This window comes from Pavona decussata, unplaced genomic scaffold (assembly GCF_977016875.1).
Source record: "Pavona decussata unplaced genomic scaffold, jaPavDecu1.1 SCAFFOLD_102, whole genome shotgun sequence".
NCBI classification, from domain to species: domain Eukaryota; kingdom Metazoa; phylum Cnidaria; class Anthozoa; order Scleractinia; family Agariciidae; genus Pavona; species Pavona decussata.
In genome coordinates this window covers 6,133,549-6,155,975 of record NW_028145517.1, presented here as the reverse complement: position 1 = coordinate 6,155,975, position 22,427 = coordinate 6,133,549, and the positions used below count along the sequence as shown (strand labels likewise).

The 22,427-nt window shown below is 41.3% G+C and overlaps 2 protein-coding genes and 1 long non-coding RNA gene across 8 annotated transcripts in view; all 3 read left to right on the top strand.

Annotated features, from left to right (window-relative positions):
* The window catches only part of LOC146471915 (bridge-like lipid transfer protein family member 1), a 55,982-nt gene extending 52,023 nt beyond the window's left edge, over positions 1-3,959 (top strand). For all 4 annotated transcript variants that reach the window (XM_085120493.1, XM_085120495.1, XM_085120492.1 and 1 more), the window contains 4 exons: positions 10-348; positions 888-1,230; positions 2,189-2,361; positions 2,699-3,959. In XM_085120493.1, coding sequence (XP_084976619.1) covers positions 10-348; positions 888-1,230; positions 2,189-2,361; positions 2,699-3,054 — 1,211 coding nt within the window. In that variant the 3' untranslated portion in view covers positions 3,055-3,959. The remainder of the gene's footprint in view (positions 1-9; positions 349-887; positions 1,231-2,188; positions 2,362-2,698) is intronic.
* Positions 3,960-4,413: 454 nt separating this feature from the next.
* LOC146471914 (uncharacterized) lies at positions 4,414-5,825 on the top strand. The gene is made up of 3 exons (XR_014866656.1): positions 4,414-4,752; positions 4,849-4,945; positions 5,645-5,825. It is a non-coding gene; the product is annotated as an uncharacterized LOC146471914 (long non-coding RNA).
* A 3,452-nt stretch (positions 5,826-9,277) lies between these two features.
* Positions 9,278-18,948, top strand: LOC146471913 (uncharacterized). 3 transcript variants are annotated; one of them, XM_085120490.1, is made up of 6 exons: positions 9,278-9,336; positions 13,666-14,644; positions 15,525-16,026; positions 16,341-16,546; positions 17,211-17,555; positions 18,257-18,740. In XM_085120490.1, the coding sequence occupies exons 2-6, from the start codon at positions 13,671-13,673 to the stop codon at positions 18,708-18,710; spliced, it is 2,481 nt and encodes an 826-aa protein (XP_084976616.1). In that variant the 5' UTR covers positions 9,278-9,336; positions 13,666-13,670; the 3' UTR covers positions 18,711-18,740. The 3 variants fall into 3 exon arrangements, with proteins under 3 accessions (XP_084976616.1, XP_084976615.1, XP_084976617.1); XM_085120489.1 differs by lacking the exon at positions 9,278-9,336 and adding an exon at positions 10,727-10,860 and having other exon boundaries at positions 18,257-18,948; XM_085120491.1 differs by lacking the exons at positions 9,278-9,336; positions 18,257-18,740 and adding an exon at positions 10,730-10,860 and having other exon boundaries at positions 17,211-17,559.
* Positions 18,949-22,427: the final 3,479 nt, after the last annotated feature.

The following is a 22,427-nucleotide window of genomic DNA, read 5'->3' as shown; positions in this document are numbered from 1 at the left end:
CATTTGCAGGCCTCAAATATCAACACTGGGGAAACGTATTAAACGCCGTTACTGGTCTGAAACTGAGCGTGCTTAGCAGCGCTCTGCCGGAGAGGGGTGTGCTACTAGGCGGCAGCCTGAACCTCCATGGCAAGGCTGTCTCTTTAGCCTGCTTTCACGGCGTGAACTTCCGCTCGCAGTCCTGGGTGCTGTTTACACTTCAGAGACCTTACATGACGTTTACTAGTAAAGTGTGTACGGTAGAAAAGAGCTGTCAAGTCAGGCGAGTCAAAGCTGTACAGGATCTGTCGCTCAAGCTTGGGTATGGAGCGGATGATACCCTCAGTGGAAAGCTGTCGCCTTCATCAGGTGAGAAGCCAGCGTGGACTGCGCCAAAAAAGTATCTACCATGCGAAATACACTTATGAATTTGGACACTTCATATAAGACAGACCTCTTTCTCATTTTCACATGACTTCGTGTTTGACAGAGTTATTTGTGTTTTAGTAAGAATTAAGGTTGCGGGACACGTTGTAATGTCTATTATACAGTTCATGTATCTCATTAGCGTGCATTTCTGCGGATCTTCATTTGTTTCTTATTATACTGTCAGTATTGAATACTCGATTCTAACGCCCATGTTCAAATTAGAAATTATATAAAAAAAGTTTTCAAAAATTCTATTAAGAAGCGAATAAATATGCATGAATAAAAACAGTGTCAAATAAAAAATTATTGACCCTACCCCTAGACCCACGAGTTAGAACCACATCACGTGGTGTGGGGTTTGATTAAGAGAAGAGAAAGTGTCCTTGATTGTGAGAGTCATTTCATTGCAAACGATCACACAATTTTATCGATTTCCTCATTCATTTTATTTGAAATAAAAGATGTTTACGTTTTTTCAGCCCATGTAGGAATCATCCAAAAGGTGTCCCGAGGCAGGAGAAATCCTCCATCCATGGGCAGCACTGTACAGGATTGGCTAAACTATGTGTGTGCCACAGGGGGGGACATCAGTCCCACAGAAGGCACAGCACCCACCAGTTTTGATAAACCTCGCGCAGAAAGCATGTCTGGATCAGTCAAATCTCCGAGCAAGGACCGGCGCTCGAGTTACTCTGGCGGATTCCGCTACGAACACGACACCGAAGCGATCTTCGTTATTCCGAAGTTCGAGGTTGAATTCCGATCTGAACACGACATGCCGATGACGTCCATCGCGTCGAAGTGGGTTCGAAAGCGAAAGAGGTAAGACTTACATGTTTACTTCAACACATTGTCATTAAATTATAGTTGGAAAGGTCATACCAGCCAAGTTCATCTCCTGATTAAATCACACATTGTTTCTTGGCCTTATTCTACTACCTCGTATTGTTTCTTCATTATGAAACTGGAAGGTGCTGAAGGTAGATCTTAGCCGGGTTCTACCTTTTTTATGACAGTATAATGTTAACACGTGTTCCCAGCGGATAGACTAAACGCGCCCATCACGAAAGAAACGTTGTTGCAGATTCCGAGGGCTGGTTATTTAAACAAAGTTTAGACAGGGTTTGACAATACCACGGTTTAAACCGACCCGAAATAGTGAAATGTTGTCTACTGTAAAAAGAGTCAAGAAGGCATATAACAGCGACGAGACATACAATTATCCATGTGAAATGGCACTTTGATAAACAGATGAATAAGTATATTATATCTTATTTTGTTTTTGTCATTTGTTTTTGAAACGTTTCCTAGTCCTTTAGGTTATCACTCTAGTAAAAGCGTTACTCTGGTGATAGCGTTCCTCTAATGAAAGCGTTACAACGGTTGAAGCGACTGCTCTCACCCAAGTGATCATACAAGACAGAAAACCCTGATAACCTTCACAGAAAGACCTTAGTACCCTAAAGGAGTAATTTTCCTCTCAGTCGATATTTTGAACACTACGCAATGCCCCGACCTTCTGTCACGCAACTCTCTCCCGAGTCCTATCAGCCATTTGCGACTAAAGTGAACGTGACACCAGGTTATAGCATTGCGTGACAATCAATGCCTACAAATATTTATAATGGTAATAGGTTAATTTGTTTAATCAAGAGTATGATTACAGACAGAATTGGACGACACGAAGTCCTGTTCCTAATGCTCAAATAGGACCTGCTAATAATCAATCAGATTCGAGAATTTTGTTATAGTTATGATTGTGTTGCATTACATTACACAGTCCACCTTCTATCACGCTGCTGCCCATGACACCAGCAAGCCCGCATGTGGTAGAGACGAGCCTGAACTCAACCTTTGATGACGGACTTTGCGTGACAGTGGATGTGGGTCTTTTGTTTTTCTTACATGACGTGGTACAGACGTACATTAAAGAGAATGAGACTTCCTCCTCAGGTGAGTGCTAAACAGCTGCTTTGTTTACAACGAAAGAATAGCTAATTTCAATTAATGATTAACAGCATTTGGGTGTAAAGATGACCAAGTCAGTGTCTTACGTTGTTAAGTAAGTTATTTTGCTTCAATAGGCTATTTCCGAGTTGCTTTTGAACCCCATTATGAAAGCGAGGCTTCGTGCTTCGTTTTTATTATGAAAATCAGTTTTTATTTATCGTGCAAACAAAAGTAATCTTCACATAAAAGGGCTTGCACTTAGCCTCGCTTTCTTAATGAGGTTCAAAGCAACTCGTAAATGACCTATCGTCTTACTTTTGCTTATTTTGGTGTCTCTTAGGTTCCATTCCCCGTGGGATGTCTCCACCATCACGCGTGCGCAAAGAGCGCATGTCTGAGAAAGAAGACAGAGAGAAAGCCCCCAAACCGGAAGCGAAGAGGATACGTCAGTTCCGGAGCAAGCACTGGAAACTAGAGCCTCGAGTGCGATTCTTGTCTTGGGCGGGAAAAAACATGGATCCGGTCAACATTGACTGGGTTCTACAGAAGTTGGGTTTCTCGCATGCGCAGTTGACCATTCCTAAATGGGCGCAGCGGGGTGCCATGGATCCGATGGATGCGTTTCTGTCGCTTTTGGTCGACAGACTTTTGGCGGGAATGCAAGAGAGTGCGAGTTACCTTGGTGACGAGGAATAAATCCACGCTAGTGGACACCATGTGGTGATAATACAGGAGAACGCGGCCAGTTGCCTGGCCGTGAAGGCGACGAAGGCTTGTTTAACACCTTAGTTTCGAGTTAAAAGAAAAGGGGCACAACAGCTGCAAGAATGTCGCTTAGCAACTGATGGTTTAATGAGCAGTACAAAGCTCTTTATACGCGTTTTACATCTGGGAATATTTCTAAGACTTCTCCGTGAAAACGCCTAAATTTTGCGGGAGTGTAAATAACGACGGCAAATTGAAATAGTTAAATTTGTAGTCAAATTGTTTTGGCTTTTTACAGTGAAATATTTTTTCATCCTTGGATTATTTTCGTTTGTCAATCCGTGCTATTTTGTCAACGGTTTTCTACGTGTTTTGCATACTTTCCATTTTCAATCCAAATTCCGCACAAAATAAGGTAGCATTTCTCGACGGTTAATTTAAAGTCACTTGGTGACGTTATTAAGTTATGTTATATTTTTTGTTACGTTATTAAATTGCGTCGGAATAAAACCTAAGTAATCTGCATCCAATTAGTCTTCAATTTTGTCAGATTCATGTGAGATTGAAAGAATGGAAGCCCGCAGAACTCTAAAGCGGCATAACAAAGTGTATCATGCTTGCGTTTTATTTATATCAATTTCAAATTTTGAAATGTTGTGCATTATTGTAAATGTAATTATGTTTGCAAAATAATTTTCGCTTGCTGGAGTGCTGAATGATATTGCTGTTTTTATCTAAATTTACAGAAACAAGTACTGTCATTTGGAACTATTTTAAACAAACCAATTCTTAATGGGGCCAGTAACCAAATGGCGCCATTTTATAAAGTACATTATTCCTTCACTTGTTTTAAAGTAGGTGGGGAATATTAATAAACAGAAATCACTGAAACAGTACCAAGTTGTGTTGTCCTTTAATTATTAGACTGCAAGCGGGGCTTCCTCACTTCTTACAATAAAATGGTCCTAGTTTTTTGCGGGTTTTTTTTATCGTTTTCGTTGGAAAATGGAGATTTTAAGAAACATGTCAAAGAGTTCAAGCTTTTTAATTGGTTGTTCACATGTCGTTAAATGATTGAAAGCGATTGGAAACGCTTCTTCATGTTGGTAACCTCTGATGCTTGAGAAACTTACGTTTTCGATCGTTACGTTTGCAAGGAAGGTCAAACCATAGTTAAAAAAAAAATCTTCGTTTTCTTCCCCTTCTTTACCGTCCATGTTGCGTAGGAAACTGCGAGGGTCTTTATTCTATTTAATCTTTCACCCACAGTTTAAATATATGTCTCATATATTCATATGCATTTGATCATTCTTTGTTTTAAAAAAATATTCACACGAGCATTGTTTTGGATATCCCTTGTCCGTTTACGTTCCCGTCTCGGTTAGGCCTGGGTACTACCTTTGTGCGATGACGTCAAGTTGTTTACTATCTGAGACTAAGTATGCATTGTCTGCCAGCTCAATCGACTGTCCATTGATTGGTTCTTGTAGTCTCTAAGCCGGCCTTAAAGAGAGGCGATAAAATAATCGTTTCTAAATGTTAATCACTTTAATCCCTCATTTGTGTCTGTCTGATGAGTTTACTGTTTAATTTTGCGTTGTTTACGAACAGCTTTTGTTCGATCAGCTTCTACGCGGTGTCAGTCAGTTTATCATAAGCCACGAACACAGAACATTTTTTTACTGCAAGGTAAGACCCACATGTTGTAGCTGGTACTTTGATTTCTTTACAATAGCGCTTCATTAAACTTTGGTAAATCAATTTTCTGTATCACTTTGACTGCAGATGTCGGACAAACCGGCGAACTTGTCAGATGCAAGCAAGTTTGAAAAGTTTAGTGAGGCCATAACAGGAGATGAGGCAAACTTGGCAATCGAACACTGTAAGTTATTTCATTAGAGTTTCATTACCAGGCAAGGGAAACGAAACTTCGTTCGGAATGAGGGAGTACGAGATAGACAGTCTGTAAAGGCTGTAAACGTTTCTGTTTGGCATAGCTCTAGTGTAAAACAAACTGTTTATACATGCGAGGGATACAAACGAATGTTGGACACAAATTATAGGCGCGATTTTCGCCGTCTCCCGGGTCCGGTCTGTGATCCTCCCCGGAGTGCGGGCTCATTTTCCCGAACAGCGGCTGGTAATCGAGCCTACACAAATTATGGATCAGAGAATTAACTCTACATGTAGTGTCTGCCCTCGTAGTTCAATCAACAGAGCAACGGACGATCAAATTCGGAGGTCGTGGGTTCGATTCCCGCCGCCGTCTTTGCCTCGTGCAATCTCTCATTTCCTTACTAGGGTCAACGTTCAGTGGGAAATTCATAGATTCACTTTAGCATACACTACAGACTGTTAATTCTCTGATGCATCATTTAAATCAAACTTTGTCAGGCTCAAGTGTCACTAACTTGAGAGCAATTCGAGCAGTTTGATGCATAAGAAAAAAAAAACCCCGTATTTTGCTACATTCTTATTTGCATGTCTATTGGTTTGTTTTTCTGGGTAGTTCACTGTAAACACGGTTGCCCATTGAATTTTGTTTTAAATTCTCTGTATTTTGGCTTTGTTTGCCTTTCAGCTACGGCTCAAGAGAAAGTCGAAAGCCAGGAAGATACTGTATCAACGATGGAAAGTGCGGAGGTTTCACTTTTCATAAACTTGATGCCTTAAAAAGAAAAAAAGAAAGCTTGCAGATCCTTCACAATAGCGCTGGACTAATAGTGTGGTATGAATTGTAAAGAATCGCTTCATATGGAGGCTTACGGCTGAAAGGTTTTGTTACGTTTTCCACCGTGGAAATCCATGAAATTGTGGGATTAAGTATTCTGGTCGCAGATATTTTAGCATCATTTCACATCATCAGCACTTACGTGGGTTAGATCCCGGCTGAAAGAAGAAGTTCTACTATGTTATCCCACTGCGTTCTGCACTGCATAACAGCTGATCCTTGTAGTTATGGGATAAACTAATTCAAATGTCAGTTTCAGAACCTTTCATGATTGTGTGGTTTGAGTATTCGGACCTTTTAAGTATAATTAACCGCGAGTTCTTCACCTAACTGGAGTTTTCTTAGGTGGTTCCCGTTGGTTTTTGCCGGTGTAAAATACCTTTATCTTTACAAGTTTGTCTCAATGGATATCTTACAGTCCGTTCTATCCATACCAAACCTGCGTATTGTAAATAGCGTTTCTTTCTTCATCCTATACCCCATTTAGCTTGGGAAAATATGCACGGCAGACTTATCCTAATGGTGGAGGTGGCGAAAAATGAACAAAATGGTTAAAACATGCAAGTGAAATATATTATTACAAATTAGCCCGATTTTTTTTTGTTTGCAACACACCTTCCTAGGGAGCTGAACGGAAAAAAGTGAGAAATATAAAAGGATCGTTACCAAAAAGGTTTAAAATTTTAAATGTGTGACAATGATTGGTTGTTTAGTACTAAGTTACAAGTGTGCGATATGTCATTGGTGTGCGCCGTCGCGTCTATTTATACCAAGGGGATGTTATGTTTTAGCTTTGTTGATTTAAAGAGCTTCACGGGCCTTAACTTTCTGAGTCGCCCGTGTGCTGCGTAAAGTTCAATCGGGATTAGGTGAAAGTCGTTGATTGAGTGGCCAGGTTGGTTGAAATGTACTGAGCGAGACAGGAGTAGAATCGCTTTGTAGATGGTTGTTCAGGAGTGATTTGCGGTGTTTTTCGAAACGTTCATTGAGTTGGGAGCTTGTTCGCAGGCTACCCTACCCTGGTCCCAATGGGTTTCTTTCTTCATTCTACTGGACCAGGGTGATCACCGAGTTTAAGTTTGTAAATAGTATCAGTGATTTGAATAAAAGCCAAAAAAGCAAAAGCCCCAAATACAGCAGAAAGGACAAGTGGGAGTTTAGGCGGAAAAAGAAACTTCGGATGAAAACGAACTGCTTTGCTAGTGATTCAGCTGTTGTTTTTAGTTCCTCAAAGCTTGTGCGAATGTTTTGTAAGCTCTATCAAAAGAGGTGGTTCTATAGAAAGACAAAATGTTTTCTGTTTCGTTTAGAAAATAAGCAGTGGAAAATGTTAAGCTAGAAACACGGCTTTTAATCAGCTGACGGCGAGGCTATTGAGCGTTGAAGTGGACTTCTCAAACTCATTAATAGAGACCTTTAGATTCTAGTGCGAGCACGAGCACGACTACGAGATTTTACTTCGAGTTTTTAGCGAAGTACTAAGAACAGATATATCACAGAAAGTTTCCACTCTTAACAACCGACGAACTTGACGCAGTTGGTTTGAATGATGATAGTTAAGCCCTTTCGTGTTTCCAAAAAGACGAGATCACCTACGTTTCGAGGACTCGTTCTCGCCATTACAAGATTCTTACAAAAACTCGTAGTAAAATGACGACAGCTATCTCGTTTTCCCGCCAAAATGACACTGGTTCCGGCACGCGCGCGCACTCTTTGTTTATTGGAGAAACTCGTAGTCGTACTAGAATCTAAAGGTCTCTAATAATTCATCAAGAGAAAACAATGGAAATCACTACTGTGACCGTGGTTTGGATATGTGTTCCTAATTGCCATAAAATATTTGACAATGTAGCCTTAAATGTCTCCAAGAATTATTGATCATTTGAGAAGCCATATCAAACACTCAAAACCGTTTTTCATCATGTATCCAAACAACTCGAAGTCGTTTAAAAAACTCGGCTGCGCCTCGTTTTTTCAACCTTCTTCTCAGTGTTTGGATATCTGATGAAACACGCTTTCTCGTGTTTGATATATTACATGTTGTAAAGCTTTTCTCATGTTCACTTAATGCCCAATAACATAACCAACTCGTTCCAGACCACCGAACAAGATTTGTCGTGATTCAATTCAATTCAATTCAATTTATTTGCCATTAACAAAAAAAAATACAACATAAATACATTATAGACGACACACAATATTCTTACTATTACAATATTCATACTTGACTATTTACAATATTAAATGTGTTAAAGGCTAGGAAGCCTATATAGAAGCCGGGGGCTTATTAACTATAGGCTTCCTGACCGAAGAATACCGGTAGTTTTAGTATCATCTTAACTCAACATTTGCCTACGTCTACAAGTTTGCGGTCCTCCAGTACTTAAAATTCCTGCGCAGACATGCATGCACGTATGATCTTGTTGGGTCGTCATGCAATACGCAATTTGATGACGCAGAGAATACTATAATGCGCCGATCAAATCGAAACTTCAACATCCCCCCCCCCCCCCCGGGGCAAACCCCGGGCATTTGACTATTCTCTGTGCCCGGGGGTGGGGAATTTGACCTTGCCCGGGTGGGGTGGGGAAAATTGAGTCGGAAGTGTCAGGTTTCAAATCGCTTTTTGGGGGGGCGCTAAAGTCGCTAACAGCTATAAATACGTGTTTGGACGAGATGGAGGAGTTTAAAGGAAGAGATACAGCATTACAAAAAAATGTTTACAAAAAAGGTCTTCAAAAGTGAGATGCTTAAATATTAATTTGTTTTTATAGATTGTATATAAACGATGTAGATTTTTTATACAATGAGTCGAGCTGCGGCTTTGTCCTGCAGTGAATAGTGAAAGAAATAAACACTGTCGACTAAAAAACCGCTTTGGCTTAAGTTGCAGAATATGCTGCCACTCGAACAGCATTCTACGTAGCCGGCTAACTAATTAATATGTATTTCTAGTTCTTTAAACGATGCAGTTTTTTATGCAATCAGTCAAGCTGCACCTTTCTCCCGCATTAGTGTCTGCTGAGGTTTTTAGAATAGCCATAAAACAGCAGTGAACAGTTTAAGAAAAAAAAAACATTGTCGAATGAAAAACCGCTACTTTGGCTTAAACTGCAGAATACCCTGCTACTCGAACAGTCTACGTAGCCGGCTAACTCATTTTAAATATGTTATTATGTATTTTTCGTTAAACAACCTTCGCCGTGTTTCGGAGTTAGAGCAGCTTACGCTTGCTGATTGACATTGTCCGACTTAATAAATTCAATTTCCAATCATTAGTTTCAATGTTAAAGTTGTGGTTTTTGTAGTAACTCATGACAGGAGCAGACAACGATTGTTCTTTAGGAGGGGCATTTGAACACCATTTTGGCCCGAGGGGGCGGGAATTTGAACGATCCAATCTTCAAAAGTTCAAATGCCCGGGGTTTGCCCGGGGGGGGGGGGGGGGGATGTTGAAGTTTCGAGTTGATCGGCGCATAATCGAGTAAAAAAATTTCAGTGGTAGCGAGAAAGCTGTAAATTGTCTGCAAAAGTCGAGCGAGGTGAGTTTATTTCTCCTTCTGTGTTTTACTGAGTTGCTTTCACTTGTCTTTTCTTGGAGTGAGAAATAGCTCTGCACCACTCGTGGAAAAAAAACTGTGAGTCACACGGAGCTATTCTTACAAGGCAGGTGTGTTGCTACCACAACGCTGTCGAAAAAAATTGTGTTAAGATATCTTGTAGTGGCAATTATTGGTGATGTTAAATCTTGAGTTTAGGTTATACTCTGTTTAATTCCGTGTCAGGCGAGAAAGAAAGAGCCTTGCTTCGATTCTAGTGGTTGGAAAACCAATATTGAAATAATTTAGACTTACACTAATAAAGTTTGAAATATAACGCAGTAGATTCATAGTTTGAACTACGAAAGCCGAGGAGGGACTTCCGAGTTCCGACTTAAATATCTGCTGGATGCGAGCCAGGCCACAAAAGAATGGAGTTACATTTCAGCTTCAAGATTGATTGAAGCAGGAAGTCGGAAGACAGAAGTCGGAAGTCGGAAGTCGGAAGTCCCTCTCGGCTGTCGTATTGAACAAGGTTACAAGAAAAAGGGCACGCGACTGGCACGTAAGGATTTTGTAGTTTAGAAAACAATTCAGATATTTCTCGAACGAGAATATTTGAAAATGGTTTGTCTATTCCGGAATTACTGGAATGCGATTCCTATCATTCTAGTATTGCTTCTAGAAATATTCAAAGAGCCTCCACTTATCTCATACAAAAAAAGAAAATCTTTAAGAGATATAGTTGTGAGAGTAAAACTATAACGAGAAGCCACTTTTCACACCACCATACCACGTCAACACTTTATTTTACCTCTTTTTTTACCATTGAGACTGCGGGCTGATCTATCATCTCGCATTGTTTTTATCTCGCATCTCGCATTGTTTTTATCTCGCATCTCGCGTTTTTTATCTCGCATCTCGCATTTTTTTATCTTGCATCTCGCATTTTTTATCTCGCATCTGTCATTTTTCCTCTTGCATCTCGCATTTTCTATCTCGCATTTCAGGCTAAAAAATTTTTCTTCATCTACAACTTACTCGCATCTCGCATGTCCCTTACAGTCTTTACAGCTTCCGTAATCTACCGCTTGATGCAAAATGATTTACAAAACAAAAACAAGGCAATAGCGTCCTCAGAGACCCGAGGGCAGAAGGCCGGAACGTCTATACGAAACTGGTTTCCAGGAGCTTTTTCGTTCGCACTATTTTATTGGACGTTCCATACATTTTCACGAGAGCATGCAGTTCCCTAGACAATAAATATGGGACAAATATGAAAGGTGATTATTTCGTTACCTTGAGGGGTAATTTAAATGCAAATCAAGTGATGATCTTATGCCGTCGAATTGTTACGCAAATGTCACGTACACCGGACGTGCTCATAATTTTAATGCTCGGATAAATTTAACGGCGGGCAACGGTCGTCTCAATATATTTTACTCCGCTTCACAGTCAGTCATCACCCGTCCTCCTTGCTATCCTTAATAGGTTAAAATACTGACCTTTCGGATCTGCAGTGTACAGGTAAGCATGCACGTGTTTGTAAATCTGTGCAGTTCAGTAAGGTTAACTCATCAGTACATGACCTTGGCGAACGGTCGATATCGGAGAAAGGCCGATGCAGACAATCGAATGGAATCGAGCGGAATTTCAATCGACCTTTATAGAACTCATGAATTGAGTTCGATTGCGAACGGTATATCGAAAGCACTCGAACTCACCAAAAAGTTGGATTGCCATTGAGTACGAGCAGGGCGGATAGATATTTAAACCAAAGCGTTCGATTGCGGGTTAGGATTAGTAACTTGCACAAGAGTGTCGTTGTTGTCAAGTTAGCCTGCGCTCTTTGCGTTTCAGTGTGTAAACTGTCTTTATCCTTATATTTTAGCGCTACGTTTTACGGTTTATGCCTACATTGTTCGTGTATTATCGGTAAATGAAACCAACCAATATCGAATTCATTATGGGTTGCCGAAGGGATCAATCGAGTCTAAAGTCTCTAAAGTTCGACACGATTTCTTTTTTTTTCGACACCTTCTGATTATTCGAAAAGAGGTATAGATGGGAAAGTATATTACAGTTAACATAGGTGAATGTTAATTGAGTGAAATGTTTAAATGGATTTCAAGGCAGGCCCGTAGCAAGGCTACAACAACTGAGGGGGCTTAGAAAAATGATGAAACAAAACTACCACCCCCCCCCCCCCCCCCACCCCGTAACTCAAAAACAGACTGACTTGGGAGTTTAAGATGCAACGAGAACATCGAAAAAAACCCGGTAGATTTAGTAAGTAAAACAATAACTTTGCACCTGCGTGACACTCTTAGGTACATGTTTTTGCCTTTTCTTCAACGTCGACTAAGTACTACGTGAAGTTTCCTAATTTTACGTTTGAAGGACGACGTAGACAAACGACGACAAATTTTTCTTTCCCTTTTTTAATTTGGAATCGGGCAGTAATAATCCGACGGCAGGAGAATTTTTTTTCTCTGGTCTTTTCTCTGGTTTTGTGTGACAACGCGGGAACACTAAATTGTTATAAACTACGGACAATTGTATTGCTTAAAATGAGCGGATGTCTTAGAAAACAAGTAGTTTATTTCGACAGCTTTCACGGCTTCAGATCTGTTGATTTCAATCCATTTTGATTCTTATTTTCGATTAACAAGATAGGAGTGCCTGTTGGCAAAGGAAACTGACAGGTAGTAAACAGACTACTAAAGGTTGTGTAAAGGCACTTGCAGCGTCAGAATCCAACATTAATTTGTTTTAATTATATATCTTTGGGCACATTGCTTTTTAACTTCCAAAAATTCTGGGGGGGGGGCTCAAGCCCCCCCTGACCCTCCCTCCGCTACGGGCCTGCAAGGATATTAATTGATATTGGCGTTTTTTATACTAGAGGACGCATTGGCCGTTTTTATACTATAAGGACGCATTATCCATCTGGACGAACTTGGGAAACCATTCGTTGCTCGTCTGTTTATTCGTCTCTAGTATAAAGATGGGCACAAGACGCATTATCCGTCTAGACAAACTATTTTCCGTAGACGAACAACGAGTTCGTCCAGACGGATAATTGGTAGGCTCGATTTCCAGGAACAAAGACCGGACTCGAGAGAGCGGCGGAAATCGAGCCTAGATAATTGGCCGTTTTTATTCTTGTTATACAATGAACAGTGTAAAACTCGTGTATTTGTGTAGCGGAGTTTGTGATTAGAGTTTATGTAATTAGCTGAATTCTGCACGCATTTTGATTGGTTCTTACTTATGATCTATTGGAGGACAGACGCACACATTAACAACTTTTGCTTCTTTATTATTTAAAACAAATAGATTTCAAGTTGCCGTGCGTCTGTTCAGTAATAGATCACAGAAGACGTCAAAATGTGGTAAGAACATCAGTGACACACTCGGCTGCGCCTCGTGTGCCGCTTTTTTGTCCTTACCACATTTTGACGTCATCTGCTATCTATCACTGAACAGACGTCGTCTGTGCGTCATCACGAACGGCAAAATAGAGGTCAATAGAGCTGCCGCCATCTTGGTTTGTAAAAGCAAGCACGATCTGGGGAAAGTGTCTAAACTACCGAGGGGAGGGGAGCGGAGTTGGGAGGCGGCGGGAAAAATAGGTGTTGAAAATGAGGTGTTGCCGTTGCTGGTGCAACGGGCCTTTGGAACGCGAGACGGTGAGAAGCTGTTACAGTCCCTCTATTTTTTCGCTTCCCATCCCCCACTCTATACTAACACCCACTCCCGCTCCCCTCGGTAGTTTAGACACTCTCCCCAGATCGCGCTCGCTTTTACAAACCAAGATGGCGGCAGCTCCATCGAAGCATACCGGTCTCGAGAATCCCACGGAAAAATAGGGGGACTGTGAACAGTCTATATCTCTGTCAGCCATGTCTCCTCCCGCGAAAAGCACTCAGCTGTAAAATTAAAACCCTTGAATTCCCCTGTTACATGTAACCTTAATAACCTAGGCAAATTAAAACCCCAGCTATTTTACCAAGAGAAAATTATGTCAGGTGAAGCGTGTTGATCAGTTTTGTACAAGCGTGGGAGAAGCGCGCATGCGCTACCTTACTGAAAAAACAATGGACAAATTCAACACTTTCAACCACATTAAGGTCCATGGGTTCAGGGTTTGAGCTGCGGGAATATAGCGAAAGCTCATTATTAGTTTTTATGACCTGAAATGAAAGGAGTAATGATTTGGAGGGGGGGGGGGGGGGGTTGGGTATTATTTGAGAGCAATCATTCCATGGACGACTATGAATCCGGCAAATACGGTATTTATTTTTTTTCCTGTTTTACTTTTTCACACAGCAGCTATGGCTGAAACTGGCGTTGCGTTTTCTGGTGGCGGTATCAGGTCAGCGGCATTTTGCTCTGGCGTTCTGCGCAGGCTCTTACAGCGCAACACGAAGATCGACTACCTGAGCTGCGTGTCCGGGGGCGGTTACACAGGGACGGCCTACCTGGACTGGAAATATAGGAATGGCAAGAAGGACGATCCAAAATGGCACCAGGAATTTTTCGACTACATGAGAGAAAGAGCCGGATTAATGTGCGACTGGCAGAAACCTCTAAAAGGAATTTTTGATACCCTGGTGCTGGTGTTCCTTATACTGTTGGTTTCTGTCATAATGCCCTTAATCGTGTGGGGTTCCTATGTTTTCCCGCTTGCATTTGCAGTGGATTATCTCTTTGGAGATTTGCTGAGAGCTTCGGATCCCTGTGACGAAGTTCAGTCCACACCGATACCTCGTGGGTCAGCGCGCAGTGCGACCATGACTAACAGCACGGGTGGTGCGCCCGCTAAGGGTAGACGAGGACCGCGCTGCAAGGTCGAACCAGGCTCCCAAGCTTACGAGCGCCTTGCCATGTTTGCTGCTCTGTTGACACTATTTGTCTTTCTCTATTTCCTGGCAAAAAAGCTGCGAAGGTTTCGCGATATCCTGTACTTTGTGTCTTCCGTCTCCGGTTTGTTGTTCGCCTTCACTTTCATTCCTCGCTTCATTTACGCCTCTTTCGACCGCGCCCCAGTTTGGGTGCAGTTACTCATCCTGGTGTTCAGCCTTGTGGTCTGGGTTTTCTTTCCGGTTCTTCGACGGAGGTCATCGTTTGCCGTGGTGGTTTATGCGTATTCCTATGTGGTGTACTGGAAGGTGTACGAAACAAGCGTTTTAGGCCTGGACTATTCTGATGCCTTGTTCTATCGACTCCTCTTTGCTGCCGGAATCGTTTTATGGTTCGTGCCTGGATTAGGAGCACTTCAACAGCGGCTTGTGTACGTCTTCAATCGGTACGTCATATATAGACAATATCTGTACATTTTCAATTGGTACGCCATATAAAAGGTCTTTCAAACAAACAATCAAACTAACTAACTACCTGACTGACTGACTGACTGACTGACTGACTGACTAGTGACTGACTGACTGACTGACTGACTGACTGGCTGACTGACTGACTGACTGACTGACTGACTGACCGACTGACTAGTGACTGACTGACTGGCTGACTGACTGACTGACTGACTTACTAACTAAGAAGCTAACTATATAAATAACAAGCTAACTAGCTGACTAACTAACTAACTGGATAGCTTAGTAGCTAGCCAGCAAGCTAATTAATTATCTAACTAATGAAATAACTAATCAGCAAACCTATGCTACCTATCAAACTAACTAGCCAACTAACTAGTTATTAATTAACTAAACAATTAACTAACTAGCTAACTAAGTAACTCACTTACTATCTAGTAAAACTAACTAGCTACTTAGCTAAAAAGCTAACTAAGTAATTAATTACGTAGTTAGCTAACTAACTGACGGGCTAACTAGCTAACTAATTAACTAACTACTAGCTAACTTACTAGGTAAAGAAAAAAAAAACTAACCAACTAACTAACAAGCTTACTTTTTAACTGACTTGCCTACTAACTATTAAGTAACTAACTAGCTATCCCAGGCAACACGAGAATTTCTCACGAGAAGCTCAATTTGTACCGATATTTTCCCATGGGAAGAATCTGTTTGTCCAAGCATAGACTTGAGGGGCGTAGGTTTTTGGCTCTAGGGTAAAGAATATTGGGTAGTGGGGGGTGGGCGGTGGGGTAGCATGTATTTACAGTCCTCCAAAATGCAAACCACTTGAAAACCCGTTGACTATTTTTCTTTTAGATGGAGGCTCCAGTTGGCCTTCTACACAGGCGCTAGTGTGGGCGCCGCCGGCTGCAAAGGGATTGGCTTCCAAGATATTTTCCTGGTGCCTTGCACAAGGTCATCAGAACACGAGGAACTTAATGATTATGAGTCTGGGCCTCTGAGCCTGCGAGATCTCGAGGGAGTCAAGCCACAGTACCTATCAAACATCGTGGTGAACGAATGGACCATAAACGAGTCGGACAACAAGTCGTACGAGCTCCTTATCATGTCTCCGACAGAAATAGAGCGTCTGGATCGTCGTGAAGGCCAAGAACAGTTTGAAAACAAGCTTGATCCAGGAGATATCGACCTATCAGCTGCCATGGCAACGTCGGCTGCCGCAGTTGCGCGCAACATGGGTGCCTACGAGAAGTCAACGGAAGGCTTTAAGCAACTACAAGTCGTGTTAGGACTGGGTATGGGATCATCAATGGTGTCTGATACGGAAGGATTGAAAAGAGAGATATGCTGTTTAAGGGTAAGCTCAGGCAGTCACTCTTAAGCGTGTTAGAGTTCATTAAAGAGAAAAAACTGATACACGATGGAGGTTCAACTGTAGCAGGTTTGGCTGCAGACTACACCCTCTCTCCCCCTGATTCTTGTAGTTTACCCCTTCTCACCCCTCTCCCCCTTTTCAAGTAGGATCAAGGAAATGAATTGCTTCTATTTCTTATATTTTTCATATGTGATATACAGAAAATGTGGCAAATTGTGAACCCCACTATTGGTTATACGTTTAATTTTCTTTTCTGCATTTGTCTGTAACAAACATCTTTTCCCTTTTCTCTACAGATACTTCCATATTTTATTGAAATGATCCGTGTACTCCCCCTGGTATCCTTTCCATTAATATACTTTGTGGGAGGGGAGAAAACTGAAGATGTGAAGTGGGTCGCGATTGGCGTACTGATATTTTTCGTCATACTGCTGTTGATGATCGTCGTTGCTGTGTTCAAGACTGGAGCTGAAAATCCCGGGACCCTGGAGAAAGTCACCAGGTATATTTTGATCTTGTTACACGATTTTAGCTCCTTAAAGTCGATCTCAATGGCCAAAATGACTTATCCACACTGAGTTTAGAGAGGTTTTCAGTTAAGTATCGTAAACCCAAAACCAAAGTTATTACCCTGGCTCCAGTTGTTCAAAGGCCGGATAACTTTATCCTGTGGATAAGTCACTATCTGACAGTTTCAATCTGTGCAAAGATTTCAGTATTTCCTCTTGTACAAGTGAATATGCACACTCTAACCACAGTTAAGTTTGGAAGTGTACGAAAACCTTGGACAAGGTTTAACGTGAAGTATATTTTGGAGCATGAATAGTGCCTTATCCAGCGGATAAAGTTATCCGGCCTTTGAACAACTGGGGCCTGGCCAATAACAACAGACGTAACAGCGCAATGAACCAATCAGAACTCAGTGCAAATACATGTAATCACATTCGTACCCGTTCGTATTCGTTTTCGTTCAACTCAAAGTAGAATTTGATTCCGAAGCTGTGTCAATATCGTATCATTGTACCACTCCCGCATCCTTGCCTCGCCCCTGCTGTATACTTGATAGCCAGTATATCGCCCGAGTAGTTCGGTCTGTACAACAGGCCTTAATTTCTTCCATCGGACGGTTTTTTCTTTTTACTAATCAATTTCTCCATCCTTTTTAGATGGTTCATTGTTCACGTGCCATTCGTCCGATTCATGAGGCAGATATTTTTCGTAAGCAATCATGGTCCCTCCCCTCCCCCCATCCTACGGCTTAGTGATGGCGGCCATATTGAAAATCTTGCCATCTTGCCGCTCTTGAAGAAGCGCTTGCCGAAGATTGTTGTTGTAGATGGTGGTCACAAAACCACTGACAGTGAGTGGGGGAGTGACCTGCTGGCAGCCATGTCAATAGCGCGTGAACGATTGCACTGCTCGTTCATTGGTCTGGATGGCCGAGATGTCATTGAAGATATCAAGGAGAAGTTCATCTACACACCACAGGGTCACCAACCAAGAAGTTACAAGTGAGCAAAATTAAATTAAAAATGTTCTTCAAGTTAATAGCCAGTTTAGTATTTCCCGAATTCTGTAAATATAAAGACTTAAGACAAAGGTGAGAGATCTTTTTTTTCTGTGTTTGTGCTGCACTTTCGTTTAAAACAAAGAATCGTGTAATTCTTCAGATGATTACCCTAGTAGCAATTCCTTGATGCCAGTTTAAATTTCACACTGGCGTCGAGGGAGAGAACAGTCCTTCAAACAGCTACCTCCGGATCTGAAAAGCGTCATGCCTTTTTGCTATAGCCCGTACATTTTGGGAACAAAGTCATTTTGAAGGTATATAATTCTTTTAGAAAGGAGGGGGTGTACTCCCTCACAAGACCTATACAGTTATGTGCCGTCAACTGGGTCGTGAATTCGCGACCTCTGATCAAGAACAAGGTATCCATATTTGAAGCGTTTTCTATAACGGCGTGTGATATTGGGAACGCATGAAAGCTTCAAAATATCACCTGCGGTTTTTCCCATACTCATAGAGGAACAAAATTTACTGTTGTATTTTGTATCTATTAGTCGAACAGAAAATCACCTTTTTAAGACGCGGCCGTGAGCTTTAGTAAATTTCTTGAACGAGAAATCATTTTGAATACAAACCCCTTCTAAGGCCTGGATGTCCTTCCCCCTCTTCTAGGCCAAGGTAACAAGGTAATTGTTCTTCTTGTAGATGCAAGGTGAACTACTATGAAAAGACATCAATTTTCCAACCAGGAACTAAAGTTGGCGAGGGAGAAATTCTGCTTATCTCCCCAAGGCACCCCGATAGAGGGATCAAGAGACAAGAACGCGAGACATGGAAGGAAGCACTGCGTGATATCGAGGTTGATCTTGAAGCAGGCAAATGGGGAGTTGGTCCACAGCAAGACGCAGAGGAAGTAGACAGCTTAACATTTTGTTGCTGCGACTGTTGCCATGGCAGCCCACTTCGAGCATTGTCAAACGCGATTTGCGGTGTCTTCCCAGAACACATCACGGCAAACCAATTCTTTACTCCGCGCATGTTCGGAGCATACCATTCTGAAGGGTACAACGCATGCGAAGAGGCCAAGGCGGCTGAGTTTTTGGGCGCTGTTCATGATGTCGAGATGACAAATTCAGTTGAGCACCGGTCCGGAGTGTAGTGATGAACATGAAACATTTGCCTAACAAAACCTAATAGTTTAAGTATTTTTCCCTTCTAAATGAGTTAACGTAGACGCCAAGAAAAAATAAATAGAACATGCGGCCACTCAAACTCTTTAGTGTTAATCCTTTCAATTTTGAGCCCAGTAGATTTACGTTTATGTCGTCCTAGATGCTATTACCTCGATAACACTTAAATGTTTGGCTCTGTAACAGCCAACAGTTAAATTGTAAGCTCTTTAACATCTAACATCCCACTAGCGGCATAAACGTGCTTATATTGCCGTGAAAACGAGCCCGGCATAAGCATGCACATAACCATAAGGTTTAAAAATTGTCTAAGACCGGATAGCATGTGGCTGTTTTACAGTAATAAGTTAAGCGTGAATTGCTATGCTGTTTATTAATATTAAGATTAAAAATTGATTAAAAAGTGTCTTTTATCAGTATGTTCATTGGGTATCAAAATGTACCTGTGGCTAAATTTGCGTAACCTAATTGGGTTATCTGCTTATGCATTATTAATGTTTCGAGAAGTGTTATTTCAAGGTTTCGATGTATAAAAACAGGTGGCATAACTTGGTTTGACTGTCTGGCTTTCATTTTTCTATAAAGGTACTAGATCTCCCAAGAAACTTCTCTAAAAATAGTTGTCACATGAAACTTAAATTCTTATAAGGATTACCGCTGTACACTCGTTCCCAGACTCCCGTTCCATGTTCCCCGTTCCCCGTTCCCCGTTCCCGGTTCCCGGTTCCCAGTTCCTGGTTTTAGTAACATCCATGGTTTTTGGCCAAAAATGACCAAATTTTGAAGTCGGCATTTTCACTTGTTTATGTCCCTAGGGATCCCGGCGTATCGAAAAACTCCCTTGGGGTTCATTTTTAAGTGGAAATAACGCCCTGACAAATAATTGTCTGTTTAACCCTTTCAATGCCAAAATTTCTTGGACTCTCTGGACAATTTTCTCGATGTAGATGACCAAAATGGATTTAGTTGTGCTATATGAAGATCTCCTTTGAAATGTTCGCTGCTCTTCAATACCGAGGACTCAGGTTTTTTGTGACGTCACCTATTTGAACCGTTATTGTTTTGCTCGCGAGCTCAAACACATTCTAATCGGTAAGTACTGTCGGTTTATAAGTGCACTTTCGAGCCATTTTCCATTGCAGAAGCTCCCAGGCTGGCATCATAAAGCTGGAATGGAGAGTAGAGGCAATCCTCCGAACGAATCCAGAGGTGAGAGATGATTTCATACCGACTGGGACGCCAAAAGTGTTCGTATCGAGTCATGGTGGCTCACGAGTGAAGTTGTCTCTCTGCCCGTTCTGTGGGTGGATTCTCGGACCTACCAAGGCAATTTGAACGAGATTTGACTTGCAAAGAAAACGATTTGTGCGCTATTTTGCCAGTAGGACCGGGTGGCTCGACACTTAAAAAAAAACTACAAAATTAAGATGACGGGACTTATATTTCGCCGTTGTATCAAAATTACCCAGAATGCAACTCGGGCGCCAAAGTGAAAATTACGGGCTTTAAAAAGTGGCTCGAATCAAATGGCTGATGTTTGAATAGCTGTGCGCGTAAGAGGCAAAATTGGATATATATGATTAGTCATGAGATTCAGGTTTGCTCTCATAAAGAAACTTCGGTTTTAAAATGAGATTTTAAAATTGAAAATTGGAAGAAACGATGTGCGTTTTTCAACTTTCCTCGATGCCGCAAAAAACGGGCATTCTTGGTTTTGCTTAAAAAAAATAAATGTTGAAATGGAACACCAAACAGAGGATACACACAGTTTATTGGCTCTAAAAGCCTAAAACACTTACTGATTGACATTATTAGTAAACCATAATAACCAGATTTCAAAATTTGAGAACGTGGCCACTCTTGAAAGCCGTAGCCTGTAAAACGGCGAGATTAATCGCCTTTAGCAGGGAAAGGGTTCATTTTCACCCTGACTTCATCTTTTCTGGGCTATTTCTTTGTCCCTGGTCCCTTGGGAGGCCTAAAAAGTGTCCCAGGGGACATTTTTGAACAAACTGATTCGATTAAAAGCTTTAAAAAGAATATTTGTATTTCATCCAAAAATCGACTTTTTACTAAAGGGGTACGTACGTCCATGCTTTTTGGCTAAAAATGAGCAAATTTTCAAGTGGGCATTTCTGACTTGATTATCTCCCTAGGGATCCTGGCGTGTCGAAAAACACCCTTCGGAATCATTTTTAAGTGCAAATAACGCCCTAACAAAGAATTTTCTGTTTAACATGCAACCTGACTTCATCTTTTCTGGGCTATTTCTTTGTCCCTGGTCCCTTGGGAGGCCTAAAAAGTGTCTCAGGGGACATTTTCGGACAAACTGATTCGATTAAAAGCTTTAAAAAGAATATTTCTATTTCATCCAAGAATCGACTTTTTTCTAAGAGGTAAGTCCATGCTTTTTGGCCAAAAATGACCAAATTGTCAACTGGGCACTTTTCACTTGTTTATATCCCTAGGGATCCTGGCGTGTCATAAAACTCCCTTGCGAATCATTTTTAAGTGCAAATAACGCCCTGACAAAGGATTTTCTGTTTAACTCTCACCCTGACTTCATCTTTTCTGGGCTATTTCTTTGTCCCTGGTCCCTTGCGAGGCCTAAAAAGTGTCCCAGGGGACATTTTTGGACAAACTGATTCGATTAAAAGCTTTAAAAAGAATATTTGTATTTCATCCAAAAATCGACTTTTTTCTAAAGGGGTACGTCCATGCTTTTTCGCCAAAAATGAGCAAATTTTCAACTGGGCATTTCTGACTTGATTATGTCCCTAGGGATCCTGGCGTGTCGAAACACTCCCTTTGGAATCATTTTTAAGTGCAAATAACGCCCTGACAAAGAATTTTCTGTTTAACATTCACCCTGACTTCATCTTTTCTGGGCTATTTCTTTGTCCCTGGTCCCTTGGGAGGCCTAAAAAGTGTCTCAGGGGACATTTTCGGACAAACTGATTCGATTAAAAGCTTTAAAAAGAATATTTCTATTTCATCCAAGAATCGACTTTTTTCTAAGAGGTAAGTCCATGCTTTTTGGCCAAAAATGACCAAATTGTCAACTGGGCACTTTTCACTTGTTTATATCCCTAGGGATCCTGGCGTGTCATAAAACTCCCTTGCGAATCATTTTTAAGTGCAAATAACGCCCTGACAAAGGATTTTCTGTTTAACTCTCACCCTGACTTCATCTTTTCTGGGCTATTTCTTTGTCCCTGGTCCCTTGCGAGGCCTAAAAAGTGTCCCAGGGGACATTTTTGGACAAACTGATTCGATTAAAAGCTTTAAAAAGAATATTTGTATTTCATCCAAAAATCGACTTTTTTCTAAAGGGGTACGTCCATGCTTTTTGGCCAAAAATGACCAAATTTTCAAGTGGGCATTTCTGACTTGATTATGTCCCTAGGGATCCTGGCGTGTCGAAATACTCCCTTCGGAATCATTTTTAAGTGTAAATAACGCCCTGACAAAGAATTTTCTGTTTAACATTCACCCTGACTTCATCTTTTCTGGGCTATTTCTTTGTCCCTGGTCCCTTGGGAGGCCTAAAAAGTGTCTCAGGGGACATTTTCGGACAAACTGATTCGATTGAAAGCTTTAAAAAGAATATTTGTATTTCGTCCAAGAATCGACTTTTTTCTAAGGGGTAAGTGAATGCTTTTTGGCCAAAAATGATCAAATTTTCA